Raw genomic sequence first — 21343 nt, forward strand, 5'->3', positions numbered from 1 at the left:
ACACAATTACCATTCTGTTCTCTTCATCATGAAAGTGGTGAGACTTCTGCCTTGGTGATAACATCGGAAAATGAGGAACAGCCCAATAGAAAAAATAAATGGTAAAATATTGAATATAGTATAAAATAAACATGCATGCTATACAGTCATACTGTAGTTTGCATATAACTATTTCACTGCCAAACAAAAAATATATGTGTGTGTCTAGTATGTCATATATCACATATATGTTTCTATTCTAATATGGCTTCACTGCAGTAGCAATTCTACAGAATTATTACATCATTGTTATACAGAATTCAGGAAGTCGAACATATAGGAGAATAATAATAATAATAAAAATCTCCCTAGTATAACTATACATAGTTATATATTCTCAGATATGGCAAGTAGCATCCTGTGAGCAGGAAAATAAGAAGCTAAATTAAATTCCAAGTATATACCGCTAGTCTGAAAAACAGTATGACTACAGTACTGTATTACATATCTTTTTTTTCACTATATCACAATCACTGAGTAAGAGTAAACTTAGTCCAAAGATATACTTTCCAAATCATTATGAAAAAAAATGTATTGGCTAAAATTACAGAGCCGTAACTTAGAATTCTAGTGCCCTGGGCGAGAGAGACAAATGCCGCCCCCCTAGCCCTCAATTTTAACCAAATTAACCTAAAATATTCCTAAATTACGCCCCCCTTCAGCGTTGCGCCCTGGGCGATCGCCCCTGTCGCACAGCCCTAGTTACGGCCCTGGCTAAAAATGATTATCAGTGGAATTCATCTGGAAAGGCGACACACCTTTTAACTACAATGAGTCATGCTGCTGTCAACTCTACGATGTTCAAAAAAATGACAATAATGGGAACCTTAAAGTGAAAGTAACCAGTACATTTTTTTTTTTTCCTTCTAAAAAACTTCTCTTGAAAATCTGTGTAATCATTGTAAATGTACATGTTCGCTTGTTCACTTTCAAAATCTACTGCACACTTTAACTGTATGGCGGAGGCCATCATGTGGTGCCTTGGGAACTCTGCCAATCTCAAAAGAGGACTCGCCAGAGCTCCTCGCCTCATTACCACCCCCATCAGATCACTTGTATCATTACAGTGGTTATTTATATATATAAAATAAAAAAAAATCACCCTTTACTGTTTTTCACATTTTATTTTCTCACAATCTGGAATAGATATAGACTGTAATTGACTATCCTTGTTTTAATACTTGGTAGATGATTTCTTTTTACTTAATTATGCAATTTTGTTGGACATAATTACACAATTATATTTGCTGTTTGTATATAATTTTCCCACTTTTGTACTCTGAGCACCTTACATAAGGCTCTGCAGAACCCTTGTGCCATCTTATTAATAAAACATAATAATAGAAGCACCATAAGCTGCTACTCCAGCTCTAAGTCAGGCAATGCGTTTTTCATACCCTTTAAAGAGATAACCGAGTAACATATACTAATTTGCAACAGTGTCAGTTTTTGCTGACCGGGCATGACTCTCATAGTGGTTGTTAAAAGAGTTTTGTACATTGTTTTTTTAATTTGCTTATTACATTGTGCTATATGGGGGAAAAAAAGGTTGTTCTACGATGACCCTGTTTGAGGAGACTGCTCTTATTATGTCATGCTGTTTATGTGCTATGCTTCCTCTAGGGCCTGCTAGATGAACCGGTCCAGGAAGAGAGCACAGCCTGACTTGGCTTCTGAGTCTAGTTATCACATAAGAACTTGCTATATTATCCATTATCCTGGATGGACAGAAACACTTTTTGACAATGACATAGTGCATAAGGGACTCTGTAATAAACAAATAAAAAGACAATGTGGAACCACACACCATATATACCATACTCTCTACCACCCACCCTTATTTCAGGATTAAAAAATAAACTACAGTTGTCTTACATGCTGAGTAGTGATAAAAGAGAAACAATTCTGTAATAATCTTTTAAAAACTTTTACCCTGTGAGTGGATTGTGAACAATCCTATGAATATATTCAGCTTAAAAAGTGGAAGTACCAGAATATTTAAATATACTGCTAAAACGAGCAGTATTTCCACAGGAGTGCAAAAGACTTGTTTTTATATGCAATAAAAAAAAAACAGTGTAATGTATAAATAGGATCATTTTACCCTTCCCCAGGATGACATTTAAAGAATAACTGTTTATTTTCTTTATATGAATCCTACCACCAAAGTAGCATTCCCAAGTGTCCATGTCCAGACTGCCCAATGAGCATCATAGATTTCAACTGATCGCTGTATTCAAAGTTTTTCACTGTTGAGATTACATGTCAAGTTCTGATATTCGATTGTTCACCCTGGTGCCCAAACTCAAATAGTCAGAGCAGACAAAATAATGTTAAGTTCAGGAGCTAGTCAATCAAACCAAGAGCCAGAAAAATAGCCATGGAGCCATGGAAGGGTGTGCAACTCCTCAACAAATAAGACTCAGAGGGGGGTATTCAATTATGCGTGGAGTGGCTCCAGAACGGCCGCAAAGATACTCTGCATTACCGCAACACTGCAGATGTCTTTACGCCAACCCCCCCATAGGGTTTCTCCGAACATCGCGGCTGCTTGAATACCCCCCAGAAACTCTAGGTGCAAGCATTGAACCCGGAATTGCATTCTCTACCTGGCTCCTTGTATTTGTCCTGCACAGGTCTACTCTGCTAGTACACAAACAAACCACAATACCTTAAACCCAGCCACCAGCGTCACTTTTGCGTTTCAAGTGAAACAACGATAAATCCACCAACCTTAATGCAAACACACAGAAAATAGCAGCACACTTGGGAATCCAGCTTCACAAAACATTTTTGTTTTTACATCAGTAGTATGTAACATTTCAGTATAACATTCTCTTTGAACGTTTTGAGAAGCTGGATTCACAAGCGTGCTGCTATTTTATGTGTGTTTGCTACTTTACTATTATACCATTAAAACAGGAGAAATGTGTTGGTTAACAAGTCTTGTGGTTTAGGACAGATAGCCAAATGGCAGAGTGACAAAGATCAGTTTTCTAGATTACTGTTTTTGAGAAAAACTTGGAACATGCTGGTAAAGACCCCCCCCCCCCCCCCCCCCAAAAAAAAAAATAAGTCTATAGATTTTGAAGCCTTTTAAAACATGTTTACAAAATTGGCAAAACTATTAAAATTGTGCAGAATATAAAATAGATGTTTAAACATACTCTTTGTATACAGGAGTTTTTAAAAAAAAAAAAACCTCAAGATGCATATTAGTCATATTGATCTTTAGGGATGAACATCGAGTTTTTCTGCAATAATATTTGGTCTGTTCTGTGCAAATGTTCATTTGCACAGGACATAAGGTGTCATACTGATAACTTACAATTGGAGTCCATCCCTTATTTGCAGGTTACATGGTATCACAATGAAATTTTGGGGTTTGGAAACCGGAATTTCCAGAATTAAGAAATGTTTGTGACAAGGTATAATACGTGTTTCAATATTCTTGCCTAGTTAGAATTGTATCAATACATAATATGATAAATATTAACAAAAGTATCAATAATGTTTACTGTTATATTGTTGACACACTATAGCAAACAGTGGATCTGTTATTTCTGTAAGCTTTCACTTAGCCGGGCTGTTGCAAAACCTGTATTATTCAATCTTGATAGTTATTTATTGTTTCTTAGCAACAAGTTGAAGCAAGGAGTAGCTCAGTATTCATTTTTATTTGTGCCTTTGTACCATGGTGATTTATTTACATTATTTTTTCCATATTGGCTCATGACATTTTCAGTTATGTCACATGCTTTTTTTAGGTTATTTTTTATGTACTCTATACTTCAGCATTGATAAAGAAAAAAACCCCTGTCGATAGTCATGCTCTATGCAGTTATGTAAACTACGTTGCTGCTAATATTATTCTTTGCAAGTACTGACACATCATTGACTGTATTATAAATCTATTGTAGTGGCTATTAAAGTGCAAATAGATACCTCCTTGGCAAATGTTTTTATTTTAATCAAATTAGTATCAGAGACAGAGTCAGATCCAAAAATGTACTTATGAATTGCAAACTGTATGAATGAATTGTGAATTAAATGTCCTGCAATTCCAGAGTCACAAATTAATCTATTGATATCAAATCCCCTTCCAAATAAGAAGTATAACAATGTGTCTGCCACAGAACACCAATTTGACTCCACAGTGGCTGGACCACATGTGTTCATCTTCAAATGCCCCATAACTAGACTGGCATAGCTGGAGGCAAACTAAGTGCCAATCGAAGTACCTTGTATCTGTAAATAAAATTGGTGATTAAAAAAAATATCACAGTTGATATATATTTGTCATAATAATTTACTTTAATATTAGTTTATTATCACAATTTGGGGTTATTTTTTTCTTTTATTTTTGCTTAAAAAACTGTATACCACGCTATATTTAAAAGCCTATAACTTTATTAAGATAATGTCCTTTAAGTATTTTATTTTTCATTCCAGAGGCACTTTGTATAAAGAACAAGAAATACAAACATCTAGAAATTCCACATAATGCACTATAAGGCTGTAGGCTGTCACTGAGCACACTGTGAATAATTAAAGGTGACAAAACGAATGTACAAAATGAGCCAGAGGGTGGTAGACCCATTGAGATACATAGCAATTACTCCAAAGTGTTTGTTAGTAGCAGAAGCTCTTTACCACACCATGTGGTATATTTACTAAACTGTGGGTTTTAAAAAGTGGAGATGTTGCCTATAGCAGCCAGATTCTATTCATCATTTAATTAGTACATTCTACAATTTGACAGCTAGAAGCTGATTGGTTCCGATAAACAAAATCTCCACTTTTTCAAACCCGCAGTTTAGTAAATATACCCCCATTAGGTAGATAAAATCTTCTAAAAGGAAAAGTGGAGGCGTTGCCTATAGCAACCTATCAGATTATAGTTATCATTTTCTAGAATGTACTAGATAAATGATAGCCAGACTCTGATTGGATGCTATGGGCAACATCTTCACTTTTAATTTTTATAAAGTTTAATATATCACATGGCTATGTAGCCCCGTTGATTTGTTCAGCCCTATGTATAATTTCCACACATGTGGAAGTATTTATGTAATTAGTTCATCTTTGAAATATGCACATATCATTATAAATAGGCCAACTATATAGGATCTGAAAACGAATGAAGAGTCACAAAAATAAAAATATAATTTCAATATGGATGTAGAGCAGTTCACATAGAAAATCTTACAACACACAGCTCTCTGAAATTACATAACAAATTTGCACTTTCTACAGACTATATCAAATGACAACTGCATGCATTTTCAATGACAAGTACCTTAAACTGAAGATATTGCATGTCTCTAATGGAAATTGGAATGAATGAATAAATACAAAGGAAAAACATTAGCAGTAACCAAAATGTATTAAGTACTCAAAGTTCTGTTGCTAACATCCAAAGTGTATAAAGTTCATTACACAAACTTGTTCCAAAAGATACAATAAGAGTTATAAAAGGTCACAAAATTGTTTGTTAACACTGTCAATGGATCAAGTTCCCTACACAACAATTTAACAAAAGGAAACCTGTATTATAGTATTTGGTGCCAATGGAGCTGCAGGCAGAACGAGTGATTTCTCTGTGGCATTTAGCAGCAAATGCGACTTGTAAATGCCCCTTATTATGTAATATTCTACACAACCCAATGTATGACCAAGGTGCGTGCTCCAAATCACCCAGTGCAGTCAGTGACTGTGCTGGGGGCTTGGGATATTGGGCCCTTCCCAAAAGGGAAAGTGCCTCGTTCCTCCCCATTCCTCAGAAGCCAGATGGCTCCAGAGGGCAGGGGGGGTTTGAGAGGGGAAAAAAAAAAAAAATGATGTCCCTCTTTCACCAACTCGACCTCTGGATAAAAAAAGTGCGTTGTGATAAGTGCTGTGTGACCATAAATAAATAAAGTGCCCGCTGGACCCAGCCTAATGGCAGGTAGATTTAAAAAAAATTCTGGCCCAGTCTAAAGGCCAGAGCAAAGAAATAAAAAGTGATGAAAGGAGGTTAAAAGTGCTTTGTGGTCGTGCCGTACTCTGTTCACAGTAAAGGGTGCTGCAGATTTTCATCACTAATGAATTTTCAGGCAGCCCGGTCCCTTCTAACCAGGGACAGGTCAGCACCTCGGGCTCCAGACACCACCAGTCTCTTGGCCAGAGGACCAGGTGACGGCCCATTGCCTAGAGGGGGCACCTTTAAGCCCCTACTGCGTACAGAGGAATCTATGGTTGATCTTAGCCAAATGGCCAAGAAGCAATGACTAAAATGCATCTGTAGAATGTGATAGAGAAGAAAAACCAGTTAGCCCAGTGATTCCCAAACTGTGCGCCTAGATTCCCTGGGGTGCCTTGGCAATCTCACAGGGGAGCCTAGGCCAGGACCAGTGGTAAGCAAGGCGGGGTACTACTTAGTAATAATTTTGGCTTAGGGGTGCCTTGAAAACATTTTGGAGACCCTAAGGGTGCCTTGAACTGAAAAAGTTTGGAATCCACTGAGTTCGCCAATGAACTTTGCCTTTTTCCATTCCACTACTTGAAAAAAAAAAAAGGAGAGTAGAGCACTTGAAATCATACAATGAACATTGAAATATTAGTGCAAATAAAGGGTATAGTCACACAATACAAAGTGTACATTTTGTAATATCAAAAAACATGTCAGCAGTAATATTCTTATGTGCAAAGATATTGGCAAATAATATATATAAATATTTATTAGAGCCTACTTGGATAAATTACCTGAAAAGTGAGAAAGTAAAACAATTTGAAAGAAAATGCAGGATTATCTGTGGTCTAGAAGGGTTAATGAAGCACTACAATGTTTTTCAAAAGAAGAAATGTCCTATGTTCTTTTCCAGCCAAATTTCAGCTGAGTCAGCTCTTATTCATTGTGTTGCTTTGTGATGCACTGAACCACACAACACTATATTACTGCCACCTTAGTGATTTTGGCTTTCATTACAACTGCAAATTACTCAACTACTACAATAGATGAATGATTACAAGTCTAATCTGGATGGTAGATTTTCCTACATATTTAATGTCAACATTAAAAATGTTGCATTTGTGTTCTATTCTAGATAGCTATAAAAATAACAATGTTGCAAAACAAATATCAATATTTTGGCTGATACGAGACATGCATAGTTTACAGAAGAGCAGACTTTATAATACCACATTAATACAGTGTGATAAGTGATTATTTTACAAAGATACCCAACAACATACTTTACAGGTCTTTTAGAATTTACCAGCCATACCTGACATTGTACATTTATAATTAAAAAATCCAAACAAGGATATAAATCACAGCTTTATAAAGTGCCCAGTGATTGGACATGTGTGACTATTTTTACTATGAGAGATGCAAACTCAAAGAAATATTCAGAGTATTTATATTATAATGTTCCAAAACAGTGTATAAATATCAATGAAGTAAAAACATAAATACCAAGTTATAAACTATTTTATGTGTAAATTATGAGAAAGCAAAATCACAAACCACACTTGTATCACAATTTAAACTGATAACAAGTGGGTAAAAGGTGTCTTCAGTTGCTTAATCCATGGCAAATATACATATAATCATAAGATTATAAACTGGAATCAGCTCTCCTTATTAATGTGTAACCAGAAGGAGTATCTGGGAGATGACCCCAGTATGACTCTGCATTCCTCCTCTCTACAGTATTTTTGTCATTGTAATGCTACATGCACCCTATCAGTTAATATAATTAAATCCCCCCCCCCCCCTACAACATCTGGATAACAGCTTAGTGCCACCGGCTCTACTATGTAGCAGGGAGGTACAGATTTGTCTGCTTCCCCCGTAACTCCACCTCTGATCTCTCATTGAGATCCCTCCAGAGTGACACGTGAACAGATATGGAGAACCACATGGGAAGGATTTCCTCTACACCTGAAGACACAACACTCCAATTCATACTCATCATCATCATCATCATTTATTTATATAGCGCCAGCAAATTCCGTAGCGCTTTACAATTGGGAGCAAACATTGATAAGACAATACTGGGTAATACATACAGACAGAGAGGTAAGAGAACCCTGCTTGCAAGCTTACAATCTATATATACTCTTGCTCCTGAAAACTGGGTGCATTGTATCCTTGCCCACATCAGGCATGTGGCATAAGAGTCTGATGACTAGGGTCAAGGTGTGGGAGGATGGACAAAAACAAAAACTCATTAAAAAGTGATCTGATCTGCTTTAAACAACTTGACTGTGACGAACAGTTTTTGTATTCACGTAAGGATCAATGCATTGCATACCCAGATTACCCATGCCCAGAGCAATGAATAGGCCACTGACATGTTAACTATCATTTTGCAACGTGATGCATGCATACCTCGATGCCACCATTCATTCATACACATACATCAGACCAAGGGTGGAAATCTGTGGGCCACCAGTTCTTGTGGGAACAAACGTGTCCCAAAATACCAATCGTTGCATTGCAGGATATGATGGGACTTATAGTTCCCCTGCAGCTGGTGGGCCCCAGATTGAATATAAACCTGAATTAAGAAAAGATCAGAGGTGACAGTTCACCGTCCAAATACTGACCTCTTTTCATTGTTTTGCTGGATTTCTTGGGAGCCATGATTGTTCTCTGTGCTATATGTGCTAGAGGTAAGTGACGGCACAAGTCAATGATTAGTAGGTAAGATATAAGCTTTGCTCAGGGTGGGGATGCAGTGACAGCAGACTTTAGCCTCAGCTCCTTAACCCTGGGTTACTGGATGCACCGAGACACGCTTAGTTACGTGATCACTGCCCGCCCCTCTCTGCTCCACAGCGACGCCCGCTTTCATGAATGACAGCAGATTGTACCCAGTAGCGATGTCGGATGGGCGGGGTTACAGCCGTAGCCGCGCCCCCGACAGCCGCGCAATCACTAAGCCGTGACCCGAATCCAGCACAATAGTGGGCGCGGACTGACCTGGCTCACTGCTCTCTCCTATGTATCCCGTCTGCGCTGAGAGATCATGGAACGTGGCAACATGGAAGATGCGTCTCGCGAGATCTCCTAGTGCGAGGGACTAAATGAGAGGCGCGATATGTGTGTGATTCTCCTGATAGTGAATGGAGATTTATTACATTACACGCGGGCGTAGAAATCCGTGCTTTAATGCTGATGAAAGCATGTAAATGGGTTGTAATTATCTATATCCATTAACGTTTGCGCTTGTGTTCTGGAGCGTTCGCTTTGCAGCACCAATGTTTGGTATGTTTCACATACTTGTGTTCATAACTGGCGGTGCAAGCTTTTGTAACCACAGGATATGCAATTGCTTTTCACGCAACGCATTTACCAGCATCAGCATGCTTTTACTAGTGTAACCTCCTGCCTCTGGTCTAGTCTTGCATAGAGTTGTAGTGTGCATAAGTGAATAGTGTACCTACTTGATTGTGTTTTCTTCTGCCAGACTAGCTCTTTGGTGTGGGTATAAGTGACTAGAGCAGGGGTTGCCAATGATTCGGAGCCTAAGAAACAAAGGGGTCTATTTAAGAAGCACCGCATAATATGAAATATACTTTTCAATCCTTATCGCATAGATGGTTGCAACATACTTGCCAACTCTCCCGGAATGTCCGGGAGACTCCTGAAATTCGGATTGGTCTCATGGACTCCCGGGAGAGCTAGTAAATATCCTGCTCCTGCCACCACTAAATGACGCAATTTGCGGTGAATCACGTCATTTTGGCCCCGCCCTGCGACAAAATGACGCGTTTGGCCACACCCCGCCCCTCTCCTGGAAAGAGCTTTGGGAAAGTAGGCAAGTATGGGATTGAAAGATCAAAAAACATCCACTGGAAAAGCAGTTCCAAAAAATGGCAGTTCCTGTGAAGTGTAATACTTTTCACAGGCTCTTCAATTGCAGCCCTTTTGCCATGTGGATTCCTGGTTGCTTTAAATCCCTGTGTGCATGCGCCAACCGGAAAGCTTGGGCATGTGCACAGAGAAACTTCACAAAGTGCATTAAATTAAGTGAATTTATGTATTCATGTGACAGGGAGGGATCACATGATCTCTCCACACATGCACTGTGAGCTGACAGCAGTGAAACTTTTCAATTATGGTAATGTATGCCAGCTTCAGCATGAGAAAAAAGCAATTTGCTTTTATTTATATATAGCGTTACTGAGCACTCCCCATACACTGTTACGGGGAGTTCTCAGTAAAAGGAAGAGAGATGCAAAGATCTGCTGCGATGCAATGATGGTAAATTACATTTTTGCTGTTAATCAGTTTTTGGGGATTTAACAGGGGGATAATTGTTTGATAAATAGGCCCAAAAAATATCTATCGATACAGCAAAGAAAAAAACTTTGCCTTTTTTATATGTGTGCACTGCACAGATCTTACCTTGCTGCTGTTTCCAGCGGACAAGGGTTCAAAGAGCTCCTTATAGTCTCTCCACAGTTGCTCATGCTGCTTCTATATGCACAAATGCTGTGGAGGAAACTGTTGAATTGGGGTTAAAAAAAAGTCATAAATGGCCAACATTCCCCTCAGACCGCTTTATATTCCCATCAGATCTCCCCACATGCCCCTTACATCATCATCATCATCATCATCACCATTTATTTATGTAGCGCCACTGATTCCGCAGCGCACACATCGACCTCTCATGTAGTCAGACCTCTCCACATGCAATCAGATCTACGCACGTTTCTGAAATGCCTGTCGGATATCCTTGCATGCCTATCGGACCTCTCCACAAGCCCCTTACATACCCAGCGCCCCCATTTGCCATGAAATTGACCCACATTCCTCATACACACCATCAGACTTCCACCCATTACCCTTCCATGCCCATCAGCCTCTCCACAAGCCCTATACATACCAATCAGCCTCCCCACATGGGTAGGCTGGTTATCTAATGGCAAAGCATGCTGGGACTTGTAGCTTCATAACAGCTGGAGAGCCGCAGGTTGCCTACGCCTGAGCTATACCCACACATGTCCCATTCATGCTAATCAAACCTCAACACATTTCAGCAGATGTCCCCAAATGCCATCAGATTTCCTTACATGCCCATCAGCCTGTCACATGCTCCTTACTTACCTGTCACACCTCCCACACAGATGCTGAAGCCCGCGCAGAGAAAGGAGGTAGAGTACACTACACGCTCTCATCCTCCTTCCCTGATTAGATTGCCTGTCATCACCTGACCTCCCTGCGTTATACAGAGGAGGTCACATGACGTGACTGCTCTTGGTCAGCCAAGCTGTCAGATGTTCCAGAATCTGCGTCTGTCGACACCCAGAACATTGTTCTTGGGTGATACTCCTGGTTAGCCAGGAGCCTTAATTCTAAACTTAAAGAGCCACAGGTTTGCCACCGCTGGACTAGAGGGTCCTGCTGTTCTGAGTTTTACAGCGATGTCTGTTATGTGCATGGACACAAAGTGATGAAACTAGGTGGTGCAGTGTAATAAAAGTAAGTTGGGCGCCAGACCATCTCTATAACAAAATAGAACTCTATTTACACTCCAGCACCATACTTGGGATTCAGATAATAAAGTAACTTTAAGTAACTATAAACATCTCCTGCACAGTTCTTAGGTGGTTGACAGCTTTCACTTACAGAATATACTTCTCCTTATATAATTCTATCCTCCTGCCCAGTCCCATCACATCCTGCGATGCAACGATTGGGGGTGACGTGGTTATGATAATAGGACAGCCACATTTAAAGCGGTAAATAAAACCCAATGGGAGCACTGATATATGAAACAATTCTAACAATTTATTTTTGTACACAAGATCACTAAAAAAAGTTATGTGTGTATGTAACAATATTTACATCTCGTAGTTTAGATATAATATCTATCATATGTATATCTGCCATTCAAAATAATGTCAATGCGAGTCCATTATTCCAATTTCACCAATCAACACTATAAAGACTACTTATTAGTTAATATCCAAAAGAAACCCTGAATTTAGACACTTGTCACAGATTTTATCATAAAGCAGGCATGCTAATATATTGATTCAAAAATGACAATAAAACTTGTTTTCTGTGCAAGATAATCCTTGTTATTCCTCTGGGTGTTTTGGGAAAATATATATGTTGAGTGTAGATGTAATAATATTTATTGTGCTGATCAGGCAACAACTTATATAGATCCACGTGGAAGTCACTTATACTTAGCTGCACGTGTATCTTCAGAAACATGAAGGAATATTCCCAGGCTGCTACGTTAATGAAGCAGTTATCAGATGGTCGGATGAAACCGCCATAACATACAGATGGAGAAACGTGTCAAATGAATCTGAATTTATGTACGTGTTAATGTGAGAGTCATTTATCTGAAGTGGTTTAGTGTGGGGAGTGGAAAAATGTTATACATCTGAATCTCTGGAGAGTGTTAGATATATTTTGAAGCCACAGAAGTCTAATAATAGCTGAAAAAATGGATTTTGCTCATATGATCCATTCTGGCAAACCAGTCTCCAGCTATTCCTGTCACATGATTCAGCCAGCCTATGAGTGCACAGAGCGCCCTATTTTAATCAGGAACTGCACATTGCCAGAACAACTCTCATCCTTCAGGTGAAGGTCTCCTGGCTCTGATCCTGTTCCTGACTGCAGAATCTCCTACCAGCATTACCAAGTGCCTCTGGTCCTGTCCATGGCATCCATCTCACCTGACTGCAGTATATTCTACCTGTATTACACCAAGTACTCTATTTCTGAGTGCAGTATCTCCTACCAGCATTACACCATGTGCTATGTTTCTGACTGCAGTATCTCCTACCAGCATTACACCATGTGCTATGTTCCTGATTGCAGTATCTCCTACCAGCATTGCACCAAGGGCTCTGTTCCTGATTGCAGTATATCCTACCAGCATTACACCAAGTATCCTGTTCCTGTCTGCAGTATATCCTATGTGCATTACACTAAGTACTCTGTTCCTGACTGCAGTATATCCTATCTGCATTACCAAGTGCCTCAGGTCCTGTCCATGGCATCTTCCTCCTGCATCCATCTCACACCCCTCTATGGGCTCAGTCTCTTGGTTGCTTCACTGGGTGCCAGTTCTGAGTCTCCTGTGGTTCATTCCAGCTCTGCGTTCCCTGTAGCGGGTTCTAGGTCTGTGTGCAGGTCTCAGTCCTGAGTGTCTTGCGACCGGTTCCAGATCTGAGTTCACTACTGCAGATTCCAGTCCTGAGCTCTATGGTTCAGACTCCAATTTTGAGTTTTGTGTCTCAGGCCACCAGTACCCACTGAAGCTGTGTCACTCTTCCGGGTAAGGTCCGGATGAGCAGGAGCTTCCTCAAGGCTTCCAGCTTTAACTTCTTGTCTACTAAACCCAAAGGGTCCAGGTCTCCAAAAACATGGCATTTGTGACATTCTCTCTGTCATACAATGAACCACATACACATTCTGAGGTAATTTCTTCCTCAGATCTGTCCCGTTTTAGTCATATTCTCCTTGTCATGATGTGCTTATGCTCTCATGGCAGCAATCTACAGACTAGCTCCCAGATTGCAAGGGGGGATACTGGGACCTTCTCTCAGTCGCAGGTCCCTGACTGTCACTCTCTTACCACACAGGTACTGATCAGTTCATACCAGCCTTATGTTGCTGAATAACTGTTCCTGGTGTGTCTTCTAGTGCCATGACCACACATTGTTACCATATGGTGGCATTAGTGTTATTTAACACTTGTAAAAGCAGTGTTCAAAGTGGGCCAGTATACGATGGATTGCCATACCACCCCTTCTACTGCAAAACTATACAAAAAGAGGAAAATGTGGAAAACAAAATCCCTATTTAAGAAATCAGGGAACATGGTAGTATCTACTCCTTGAGAAAGTCCGTAGGTACGAAATGTGTTGGGTTGAATGATTGGCACGTTGCTATAATCCGCATCAACGAATGAGGAACAGGAAGTTGTGCCCACAACTGGAACTACACGTGCATTCCAAATGATCGAAATGGAACGCATGTAGCCGTCAGCAGGAAGAAGTACCCGTGGACCTGGCTGAATGCGAGTACCTATATGGAATTTGTCTTTGCTTGGCTGAAACGGCAGGACTGTGGTTGATTTATACCATTACAGAAACACCAGCATTTGCATCACTTTCGGTAAAGGGGCACAGTTACAACTTTGTGGATTAGGACTTGATTATGCACTATTGGACTTCTGGATTATCTCGTCTTTGATAGTAGAAGGTTCTTAACAAAGAATTATGAACTCTTTATGCACATGTTATTCTCGTGGCATATTCTATTTTTAGTTGCTCTACTTTATGGTTTAAAGCAAGAGAGTTTTAAGCATTTTATATGTATTAAAGTCACGGATTTTATATAATTTTATCCAGAATTTTTTTTGGGGGAATTCAGACCCGTGGAGGGTTTTTTATTAATTATATTGTGGTGACCACTCCTCTACGCAGTCCAGATACATTTATTGGTGCGAATCATACAAGTTCAGGGTTTTTAAATTATATTGTGGTGACCACTCCTCTACGCAGTCCAGGTACATTTTTTGGTGCGATTCATACCAGTTGATGGTTTTCTTATTATATTGTGGTGACCACTCCTCTACGCAGTCCAGATACATTTATTGGTGCGAATCATACAAGTTCAGGGTTTTTAAATTATATTGTGGTGACCACTCCTCTACGCAGTCCAGGTACATTTTTTGGTGCGATTCATACCAGTTGATGGTTTTCTTATTATATTGTGGTGACCACTCCTCTACGCAGTCCAGATACATTTATTGGTGCGAATCATACAAGTTCAGGGTTTTTAAATTATATTGTGACCACTCCTCTACGCAGTCCAGGTACATTTTTTGGTGCGATTCATACCAGTTGATGGTTTTCTTATTATATTGTGGTGACCACTCCTCTACGCAGTCCAGATACATTTATTGGTGCGAATCATACAAGTTCAGGGTTTTTAAATTATATTGTGGTGACCACTCCTCTACGCAGTCCAGGTACATTTTTTGGTGCGATTCATACCAGTTGATGGTTTTCCTATTATATTGTGGTGACCACTCCTCTACACAGTCCAGATACATTTATTGGTGCGAATCATACAAGTTCAGGGTTTTTAAATTATATTGTGGTGACCACTCCTCTACGCAGTCCAGGTACATTTTTTGGTGCGATTCATACCAGTTGATGGTTTTCCTATTATATTGTGGTGACCACTCCTCTACACAGTCCAGATACATTTATTGGTGCGAATCATACAAGTTCAGGGTATTTAAATTATATTGTGGTGACCACTCCTCTACGCAGTCCAGGTACATTTTTTGGTGCGATTCATACCAGTTGATGGTTTTCTTATTATATTGTGGTGACCACTCCTCTACGCAGTCCAGATACATTTATTGGTGCGAATCATACAAGTTCAGGGTTTTTAAATTATATTGTGGTGACCACTCCTCTACGCAGTCCAGGTACATTTTTTGGTGCGATTCATACCAGTTGATGGTTTTCTTATTATATTGTGGTGACCACTCCTCTACGCAGTCCAGATACATTTATTGGTGCGAATCATACAAGTTCAGGGTTTTTAAATTATATTGTGGTGACCACTCCTCTACGCAGTCCAGGTACATTTTTTGGTGCGATTCATACCAGTTGATGGTTTTCTTATTATATTGTGTTGATCACTCCTCTACGCAGTCCAGATACATTTATTGATGCGAATCATACAAGTTCAGGGTTTTTAAATTATATAGTGGTGACCACTCCTCTACGCAGTCCAGGTACATTTTTTGGTGCGATTCATACAAGTTCAGGGTTTTTAAATTAAATTGTGGTGACCACTCCACTACGCAGTCCAGAAAGATACCTCATTGCAACGTTTTGGACTAATAACAATATTGTGAGGTGTTCAGAATACACTGTAAATTAGTGGAAATGATTGTTATTGAATGTTATTGAGGTTAATAATAGCGTAGGAGTGAAAATAAGCCCAAAAACTTGATTTTTGAACTTTTTATGCTTTTTTCAAAAAAAATCCGAATCCAAAACCTTAAATCCGAACCAAAACCTTTCGGCAGGTGTTTTGCGAAACAAATCCGAACCCAAAACATCACGAAAATCCGAATCCAAAACACAAAACACGAGACACCAAAAGTCGCCGGTGCACATCCCTAACAGTAAGGATGTGATCGCGCAATTGGGAACAAATGCCGATGTGCACATACAAGCATTTACCAGTGTCATTTGTCCTATCGGTCCTGATGGGAGCAAATAAATGCTTATTGCTTCTGATTGGATGATTGCAAATTCACTTCTGAAGCTTATAGATGCTTTCTTTATTGATTGTGCATATATTATATGTAGAGATGTTCAGGCTCGGTTCCCCGAAAACCGAACACACCCAAACTTAGCAGATCCAAGTACCTTTTGCGCTTCCTCGGAATTGAAAACAAGGCAAAACTTCATTGTTGCATCGTCGGATCTTGCAAGCTTTGGAGTCTATAAGTACAGCCCTCCACGGCGATCCAGCTCCATTTCACAGAGGGATACAAAAGAGGCAGCACAGTTCTTGGCAGTCTCTAGTGCAGTTGGGCAGCGTCATAGGTAGAAAAGAAATAGGAGGGGTAGCAGTGTTCTTCAGAGTCTCCAGTGACATTCAGGAGAGCTCCATTGCTAATTGTCATCACTGAAGTAGAAATAATAGGTCTGGCAGGCTTGGTCTTCTAAATCTGTAGTCACATTGTACTGTGTTATATAGGTAACATACAAAGAGGAGAGCTCCATTGCTCCATTGCTAATTGCCATTGCTGAAATACAGATAATAGGTCTGGCAGGCTTGGTCATCTAAATCTGCAGTCTTTGTTTGAAAATAATATTGTGACCTGTGAGGTGGTCAAAACTGACTGCAAATGACTTGAAATTAGTGTTATTGAGGTTAATAATGTAGGGGGGAAAAAAGCAAAAATATGTGATTTTAGAAAGAAAAAAAAAATCGGGATTTTAGAAAAAAATCGGGATCCAAAACCAAAACACGCAAGGGCGGTTTTGCCAAAACCAAAACACAAAGTTAATCCAGATCCAAATACAAAACCAAAACCAGAACACAGAGGTCAGTGAACATCTCTAATTATATGATTTTGTGACCATGTTTTAAAAAAATATATATTTTCATACTTTCATTCATACTGGAGAAAGAATATTATATCTGCTGTATTTTAGAAAGTTTATTTTATTTTTATCAAACCTAATTGCTCATGCATGTTTTTGATAGCAAAACAAATGTCAACAAACTTTTCTTGTGCTTATGTCCTGGTTGTGTGTAAATGTATGTGGGTTTATCTATGCCTGACGTAAACTTGGTACATAGGATGCAGAGCTGGATTCATCTTGTGGAGCATATAACCATAAATACTCTATTTTGCATGTGGTTTTTAGAGCTTAATATTTGGAATCGTAATTTAGCCAACTCAGCATCAGGCCCTTTGTGTCAATGAGTGGCCGCCATTTATTCCTTATGAGAAACTAAACAATCACAAGTATAATCATATACTAAATCTTAGAGATGGCAGTGTTTTTTTTAATTGTGAATGTGAGATACATTTTTGAGGTTTTTCCCATGTCATGTCTTGGCAGAGGTGCAATACATTAACACTTCATGTACTCCAGACAGCTAAAAGTTCATAGCTGCAATGTAAAATTTACCCATTTATATGGTAAAGGAAATAAATTTAGTTAGATATGGGACACATGGCTTACTTACAATTTGGAAAACACTTTATAATCATAATCCTTTCGCAGGGGTGTCCAACCTTTTAGCTTCCCTGGGCCACATTGGAAGACGACGAGTTGGTTTGGGCCGCACATAAGATACACTAACAATAACGATAGCTGATCATCCAAAAAAAACATAGAAAACATGGTTAACATATATATATATATATATATATATATATATATATATATATATATATATATATGAGAAAAAAAGTGATATATATATATATATATATATATATATAATCACTTTTTTTTCAAATCCCCCTATACTTACCTTTCAATCGCCCTGTTCAAAAAATCCTCTCTAGTTATTATACTATAATCAATTTTTGTATTGTTTCGATGCAATATCAATAAAGTGCATTTAAGCCAGGCATTGTATATCAGGGTGCCCTGACCAGGCCTGCGGTACCTGACATATACACCACTGTGACCCCAAATTGTGACCTGTTTTGCTAATTACACCAGTGTTAGTTAAGGGATAACAACTTATAATGGGCCAAAGAGAATAATATATAATGCCCCATTAGTATTACAAGTAGAAGTATGTAGCAGGGAGATAAGGTCCATGATGCTCCAGGACCAGGTGACTTTTATTCACTGGTCAGCGTCCCTTGAAATAATAAAAAAAAATTCCCCTTAACTTACCTTTTAATCGGCTTGTTCTCCTGTCCTCTTCTCTTCTGTTCTCCAATTCTGTGCTGCTGATTGTTCTTCTCGCGCGGGTGACTCCTCTATGCTGCGCTCCGCAATGGATGTTGGGCGTGATCACATCACGCCCGACATTTACTGCGAGCACCGCATGGAGGAGGAGACAAGGGAGGGAGCCGGAGTACCAGCTGACGTGACTGCAAGGTAAGTATTTTCTTTTCTTTTTTTTTGCAGGATTTTTTTTTTCCATTAACAGCGCTGCCCCCTTGCCACAACCAAAACTCCTTCTGGGCCACATTTACAGGCGTGCTGGGCCGCCAACTTTAGAGAATAACTTCATATCTTCATTACAAAAATGACACCTTATTCTCCATATTTTATTTTTTTTTAACATTTTTTTGGTTTTACTTTTCCACCTATTATTCCATTTGTTAACTTCATTAAACAAGATAACATAGAAGAAATACAGACTTACTCAAATTGTTAAAACATTTTTTTTGTATTCTGCTCATAAATGCACATGCTGTATATGTTGCTGTTTACAATTATCTTAAAAAAAAATGTTGCTATAAAAAGTTATATATATATATATATATATATATATATATATATATACACATGTTAATCTTGCCCAGGTGGGTTTTGCTATGACACTTATTTTTTATTTGATTTTCAATAGACATCAGAAACATAGCGAATGCATAACAGAATATTTGAACATATAAATAACATAATAACATAGTTGACAGCAGAGCCGGATTTACACCTCATGGGGCCCTAGGCAAGATATCGGTTTGGGCCCCCCCCCTTCACACACACAGTGGCCCCTCACACACATGCAGGGCTGCCATCAGAAATTGTGGGGCCCAGTACAAACGCAAGAGTCTGGGCCCCCCCTTCCCAATGTATAGTGCGGGGTATATTACATTGACTCCATATTATGCTGCACAGATCATATTATCATACACATAGTACCCCCAGATCATATTATCATACACATAGTACCCCCAGATCATAACATACACATAGTACCCCCAGATCATATCATACACATAGTACCCCCAGATCATAATATCATACACATAGTACCCCCAGATCATATTATCATACACATAGTACCCCAGATCATAACATACACATAGTACCCCCAGATCATATCATACACATAGTACCCCCAGATCATATTATCATACACATAGTACCCCCAGATCATATTATTATACACATAGTACCCCCAGATCATATTATGCTACACATAGTACCCCCAGACCATATTATGCTACACATAGTACCCCCAGATCATATTATCATACACATAGTACCCCCAGATCATATTATCATACACATAGTACCCCCAGATCATATTATGCTACACATAGCACCCCCAGATCATATTATCATACACATAGTACCCCCAGATCATATTAAGCCACACATAGTACCTCCAGATCATATCAAGCCACACATAGTACCCCCAGATCATATCAAGCCACACATAGTATCCCCAGATCATATCATGCCCCACATAGTACCCCCAGATCATATTATGCTACACATAGTACCCCCAGATCATATTATGCTACACATAGTACACCCAGATCATATTATCATACACATAGTACCCCCAGATCATATTATGCTACACATAGTACCCCCAGATCATATTATGCTACACATAGTACACCCAGATCATATTATCATACACATAGTACCCCCAGATCATATTAAGCCACACATAGTACCCCCAGATCATATTATGCTACACATAGTACCCCCAGATCATATTATGCTACACATAGTACCCCCAGATCATATTATGCTACACATAGTACCCCCAGATCATATCATACACATAGTACACCCAGATCATATCATGCCCCACATAGTACCCCCAGATCATATTATGCTACACATAGTACCCCCAGATCATATTATGCTACACATAGTACACCCAGATCATATTATCATACACATAGTACCCCCAGATCATATTATGCTACACATAGTACCCCCAGATCATATAATGCCCCACATAGTACCCCCAGATCATATTATGCTACACATAGTACACCCAGATCATATTATCATACACATAGTACCCCCAGATCATATTAAGCCACACATAGTACCCCCAGATCATATCATGCCCCACATAGTACCCCCAGTTGATATCACACCACACATAATACCCTCAATACATATTATTTTTGTTACATTTACATATGTGCATAGTGTAGAAACCCCCTGTGTGCTCACATTCTACTCAGAGCGTCAGCCGAGACAGGAACATCAGCTGTCAGCACAGGCAGTCCCACTGGATGACGCAGATGTCATCACGCGAGCTCCGCATTGATAGATGCAGAGACACAAGCCGGACATCACAGAAGAATACAGCCGCCGGCTCTATCACAACCCCGCCCCCGGTGACAAGAAACAGTTCTCAAAATAAAAGACCCGACCCCCCTCAGCCGACCGCGCCCCCCCCCGCATGAGTCGCGGGGGGGGGGGGGGGTGCCGCGAGTCGGGGGAGGGGCCACAATTTATTTTTTATTTTCTTTTTCTTTATTTTTTAGATTTTCACTTGTCCCCCCCCCCCAGCTGGGTCCCCGGGAGCCGCTAGGTTGCCTAGCGGTAAATCCGGCCCTGGTTGATAGGTCCAGATTTAAAAAATTGATACAAGTACCCTAACAAGGACGTGAATGCTGAAAAAGTAAATAGGTGAGTGAAGGAATGATGGGGGAGTGGCAGGGGGGAGCTACAGAAGGGGGGACCATACAAACTTGTGATATGTTTGTATTCAAAAAAGATACCGGGAGTGGAGGAGTCGCCCTTCTACTGTACGAAGAGCTACAGAAATGACAGATAGTCAGGGAGTAATTGGGGG

General features: G+C 39.6%; 1 protein-coding gene across 3 annotated transcripts in view; it reads right to left on the reverse strand.

Annotated features, from left to right (window-relative positions):
• ASPH (aspartate beta-hydroxylase) overlaps nucleotides 1–8869 on the reverse strand; it is a 148030-nt gene extending 139161 nt beyond the window's left edge. The window contains exon 1 of one of the 3 annotated variants that reach the window (XM_075213566.1): nucleotides 8632–8869. In XM_075213566.1, coding sequence (XP_075069667.1) covers nucleotides 8632–8668 — 37 coding nt within the window. In that variant the 5' untranslated portion in view covers nucleotides 8669–8869. The remainder of the gene's footprint in view (nucleotides 1–8631) is intronic. The other 2 variants (XM_075213568.1, XM_075213569.1) reach the window with 2 other exon arrangements.
• Nucleotides 8870–21343: the final 12474 nt, after the last annotated feature.

Source organism: Mixophyes fleayi, chromosome 5 (genome assembly GCF_038048845.1).
Source record: "Mixophyes fleayi isolate aMixFle1 chromosome 5, aMixFle1.hap1, whole genome shotgun sequence".
NCBI lineage: Eukaryota > Metazoa > Chordata > Amphibia > Anura > Limnodynastidae > Mixophyes > Mixophyes fleayi.